Genomic DNA, 4,713 nt, shown 5'->3' on the forward strand with positions numbered 1-4,713 from the left:
AGTCCAGTGACTCTAAGTTCAGGTTCGAACTCTAAATTTGTTGAACTTGCTTCTTGAAACGGGCCCCAGGGCTCCGTATATTTGTAAATAAATAGATGAGCAGATATATAATTTCCCACATTGTTTTTATATATTTTTTACATGTAGATAACATGATATTTCCATATGAACTGAACAAGAATGGTTTAATACTGTCAATGACTGATAAAAATAACATGTATTGTTAGGAATTCACATTTGCTTAAGTTTTCATTTCAAACCATACGCTCTGGAGGAAAAATATCTATGGATTCAAGGATTTGTGGTAGTGGACTGTTGTCCTAGAGAAATAAGTCCAACTGCAGAGTAACTGCTGCTACATTTCTGTAACTGGTTGAATCAATATCTCAATGTTCTCATGCAGCTCAGATGGTCAAAGTTTTGTAAACAGGAAGTTGTGACTCCAAATCACAGCAGAACCATTGACTGTAAAAATACTGGACTTCTCCAGCCATGAGGTCCCCCATTGGAAATGCATTACCTCCACTCCTCGCGAGAGTCGGCCACCGCCTTCACCGTCACTTCCTGAAACGGCTATCACCATATTGCAAACGTCTGCAACCTATGTTCTGAGTCTCTGTGAGTCATAGCTGTCAGTCATAAATTTATGAGAAATTATACATTTAAAAAACAAATACATTTATTAGATGAAAGTCATAAATTTACATCGTCAAGTCACGTAAATATACAGTATTTTTTCTCATACATTTTTAACTCTAAAATTAGTCTGTCGTAGACTTACGGCTGATTGACTCAAATGTAGAGTTGAGGTTCTTACGTATTTTGAGTCGTGGACCGTCTTCTCTCGGCTCCGGACTATTCGGCAGGCTTCTTCCCTGCCGGCTTGTTTTTAGCCTTTCAAAATAATATTTAGTACATTTTTCTTCAGAATAGGATATTATTTAATTAATTTGACTGAAATTACTTTCATATTTTTTGTTGCATTTAAATGAATCTGTTGAAGTTAACAAATAAACAATTTTCTTTGGTTCTGTGTGGTAGTTGGAGGCTGACTCCACCCACAGCTGAAAGGGGTGGGGCTTGAGGGCAGGACTGTTATAATTACTGGAGCTGTCGTTCATGACATCAGACTTCTGTAACTTAAATGGTTTGAACAATCAAAGATCAACTGTAAAACCTCAATTCAACCTGTAGGTGGCAGCACACAGGCGGTTTTTGACTCTGTTTTAAAGAATTTATTTTAATTGATCAAAAATGTTGCTATGTCCAATAGACAGGCCTTTTAAAGCTCCATTTATAGAGCTCAACAGACAAAAAAATGTTGATTTAAGGTTTGGTTACCCTTTAAGTCTTTCGTAAACAAGCGCTCCTGATGCATCTCTGAATCTGAAGCAGAAAACTGCTTTAGCTGCAAAAAAATCTCTTCTTTTTTTTTCTTTTCTTGGATTCAAATCAATAGAATTGATCAGTTTTATGACTTTGTTGATGAATCAGCTCAACAGAACTGCTGTGAATACAGTCAACGCGCTCCCCCGCTCCACAGAGATCATCTTCCTGTGACGTTGGGTCCGGTGAAGCTGACTGATGTCCTCTGTGGACGTGGACGACATGGTGACAAAGCCACAGTGGCGAGCGCCGGGACTCTTGGCGTTTGTCACCACCTTTGCTCCGACAACCTGCAGAAAATAAACGTCTCACTTTAGATACTTGTGAGGATCTTGGGTCGGTGGTGCTGATGAGACTCACCTTTCCATATTTGCTGAAGAGAGTTTTCAGATCAGTCAGACCACTGACCCACAGATTTCGGCTACTTGCGGCAGCACCACCTCCAGCAGCTGCACATGCAAACAACCTCATGAGCAAAAAGATTCCCTGAAACCGGAACCACTACAGAAAAAAATAAAAAAACGAGCTCTCACCCTTTTCATCCTTTGACTCTGCTTTCTCGTCTTCTTCCTCAGAGCTGGAGAGGACAGTGAGCAGTTAACATCTAGAAGCTCCTCGGACGCTTTTACACTCATGTTTTTCACTTTCAGCAACATTTCAAGAGTGCAGTGAATTCAGCAGATTAAGAAGACCTTTACCCTACTCGGGTACAAATACATTACTCATTAAAGAAATAAAGTAAGAGAGCGTTAGGAATGACATGAAAACACACGTATGAAGAGCATTTTTATCTCCAAACAGCATCCAAATGTTGCTAGCACAAAGGGGCCAAAGCAACAGAGATCAACCATTGTGGTTTCTAGTATACAGAAAACCACAAACCTCTTCTTCTGATCATCGCCCTCAACAGAGGACGACTCTTTCAGGCCAGAATCCGCAGCAGCGCTCTCTTCCATCTTGTCATCGTCGTCCAGAATATTCCTGTCAAGGATGTCCATGTCCTGCATGTTCTCATGATCATCCAGGCACTCCTCCTGAAGAGGAACATGTTCAACCCGTTAGTCTGTTCACTATTATGAAACAGCAGGGCGTGAACTCAGAGGAAACAACATCCAAACATACGTGTTCACCGTGAGAATCCTCCTTCATACAGCCATCTTCTGCTTTATTGCTTTCAAGCATAACACCTGCAAAAAATATATAGATTTTAAAACAGGACATCACTATAAAATTCACAATTAATCAGTGAGCATATTTCTAACCAAACTGCCACAACTTTCATTAGAATATTTGTACATTTCAAAGAGAAATCAAGTAGAATTTAGCTACCACCCTACCTTTGCAGGTCTGGTAAAATCCCAGCTGATAAGATTCTACAGAATCTGCAGACAGAGGGAGGACTTTAAGCAGGCGACAGGAATGCTCTTCTCAGCACTGTCCAGCAGAGGGTATTCCAGGACCTCCCTTAGAGCCGTCCTCAAAACAGTTCTGCAACCAAAACCTATCCAAATATCACCTGCCATCCCATTCGTGTCTACTTATTCGAAATCTACAGTCCAATTAGTTAAAGAAATTCAAAAGACCACTTAGTTAGGGCAAAACTTCCACCCAAAGTTAATCTGGACTCTAAAAACAAAACTACTAATTTTAAAGAATTCAGTTGGATAAACAGTGATAAGACTAAACAAGTTTTTCACTTACCCATCAGAACATCAGCCCACTCCTCCAACTGTGTGTATGTAATCACCTGTAAAAATGCAGCAAAAAATATGTTGGGGAGACAGGGGGGACATTACAGCAGCTTTCCCAGGGCCACAAACGCAACATTGTGGGAAAACAGAAAACCCACCAGACTTTGGTCCAACACTTTCTGGCTCATGGTTGGGAGTTGGTCCAGGCCTTGGCGTTGGAACACTGGAGCCAGGCTCAGAGGCTGAGGGCAGAGAAGGGCTGGATCACTAAGCTGGACACTATTTCCCCACAGGCCCTCAATGACCACCTGCCCTTTACCCCCGATTAACGTCCCTCCCAGAGGGGGTTCCTCTAACCTTAAGCCTGTCCAGAACCCCTAAACTTAACCCCAGGGGGGTGGGCCCTAAACCTAACCAAAGCCCCCCCATGGACATTTTAGGATCATGATCATCCAATAGACCCCACTATATAGGACCCCAAATTTAACCCCCATAGTTATCCAATAGTCCCCTCAAAATGCTTCTCTCACTTACCTTCCTGGGTGGGGGTGGCCCTGAGGCTCTGCTCCTGGGGGGTTGGAGTGTGCACTGACCCCGCCCTCTGATGGAGGGTAGGGTCCGAACGCCTGTTCTCCTAACCCAGCCAGATCTTGCAGCTTTTCCCATGGGGTGGGGCCGGGTCTCCCTGTTCCTACTCAGCACCGCTTTCTTAGTTTTCTAAATGTATTGCAGATCCACCCCACGGCTATTTTAAATGGATTTTCCCAGACAGGATCAGGGACATTGGCCTGCTTCAGAATGTCTCTGTCCACTGCCTCCACATGATGTTCCCTGAGCATCAGTAATGCTGTGTATTCCCAATTTTTAGCGTTCCCTTCCAGCGGAGTCTGCGTGGCTTTGTTGGGAGAGGCTTGTCTAATCAGTGACATCAGAGCTTGTGTTGCCCAATGGAAGGAGGCGTGTCCGGTTCCAAATTATTCTGATAATGGTGAGCCTATTTAATAATTCTTCGCAGAATGCCGACTTTTGCCGTGAAATCCGGATCTGCTGACTGGATCCTCACCTCAGGACGGGTTCCCCTGTCATCTGCAGGTCCCCAGCTGGGCTGCGCTGCACTTCCGGGTCAGCGTGCACGCCTGCTTGGGTCCACTGTCTGCGCAGCGCACGCACCCGTCCAGCCGGTGCCAGAACGTCTCCCCGTGGCTGTGGCGGCGGGAAGGGTCCGTCGGTCTGGTGTCGGAGGCCCGGGGGAGCCGCTCGATGAGAAAATCGGCCTCCCCCGACCACAGAGGCGTAGGAACGCTTCGCCCCGCATTGTTGCTGGTGACGCCGTAACCATGGAGACGGCTCTAACAACATGGCAGCTCCGGACCTGCGGAGAATAAAAGTCCGTGATGCTGCTCATTTGTGCACTTTTTCTGTGTAACTTTGCTGGTGTAAGAAGGAGCGAAGGCTGCTCTTTTAAATTCCACACGGCTGAAATTTATTCAAAAATTGTTGGAAAATTCCTTTACGAAGTTCAAAAACATTTTGTCAAAATTTATAAGACAAATCCGTGACGTTTTGGTTTGTTTTAACCATCATCAGGCAATAAACATTTTTCAAAAGTTCTCAGATTGGGTGAAAAAGTACCAGC

The 4,713-nt window shown here is 44.2% G+C and overlaps 1 protein-coding gene and 1 long non-coding RNA gene across 3 annotated transcripts; one reads left to right on the forward strand and one right to left on the reverse strand.

The window, feature by feature from the left end:
* Window positions 1–661: 661 nt before the first annotated feature.
* Window positions 662–4,276, reverse strand: LOC112140169 (scaffold attachment factor B2). 2 transcript variants are annotated; one of them, XM_024263058.1, is made up of 9 exons: window positions 4,141–4,276; window positions 3,236–3,319; window positions 3,088–3,133; window positions 2,724–2,874; window positions 2,509–2,573; window positions 2,269–2,420; window positions 1,920–1,963; window positions 1,747–1,835; window positions 662–1,676 (listed from the first exon to the last, which is right to left on the reverse strand). In XM_024263058.1, the coding sequence occupies exons 5-9, from the start codon at window positions 2,566–2,568 to the stop codon at window positions 1,491–1,493; spliced, it is 531 nt and encodes a 176-aa protein (XP_024118826.1). In that variant the 5' UTR covers window positions 2,569–2,573; window positions 2,724–2,874; window positions 3,088–3,133; window positions 3,236–3,319; window positions 4,141–4,276; the 3' UTR covers window positions 662–1,490. The 2 variants fall into 2 exon arrangements, with proteins under 2 accessions (XP_024118826.1, XP_024118825.1); XM_024263057.2 differs by lacking the exon at window positions 4,141–4,276 and adding an exon at window positions 3,612–3,768.
* On the forward strand, window positions 3,927–4,479 carry LOC112140170. Its single transcript, XR_002918127.1, has 2 exons — window positions 3,927–4,065; window positions 4,170–4,479. It is a non-coding gene; the product is annotated as an uncharacterized LOC112140170 (long non-coding RNA).
* The last annotated feature ends 234 nt before the right edge of the window (window positions 4,480–4,713 follow it).

This window comes from Oryzias melastigma, unplaced genomic scaffold (assembly GCF_002922805.2).
Source record: "Oryzias melastigma strain HK-1 unplaced genomic scaffold, ASM292280v2 sc01582, whole genome shotgun sequence".
Lineage (NCBI taxonomy): Eukaryota > Metazoa > Chordata > Actinopteri > Beloniformes > Adrianichthyidae > Oryzias > Oryzias melastigma.

Excerpts from the sequence above, each read along its gene's own strand:
- LOC112140169 (XM_024263058.1), bottom strand. The coding sequence starts at position 2,568 with ATGCTTGAAAGCAATAAAGCAGAAGATGGCTGTATGAAGGAGGATTCT. Across the intron at positions 1,964-2,268 it reads GGCGATGATCAGAAGAAGAG|CTCTGAGGAAGAAGACGAGA; the intron begins GTTTGTGGTTTT and ends TGTCCTCTCCAG. Across the intron at positions 1,677-1,746 it reads TCTTCAGCAAATATGGAAAG|GTTGTCGGAGCAAAGGTGGT; the intron begins GTGAGTCTCATC and ends TATTTTCTGCAG.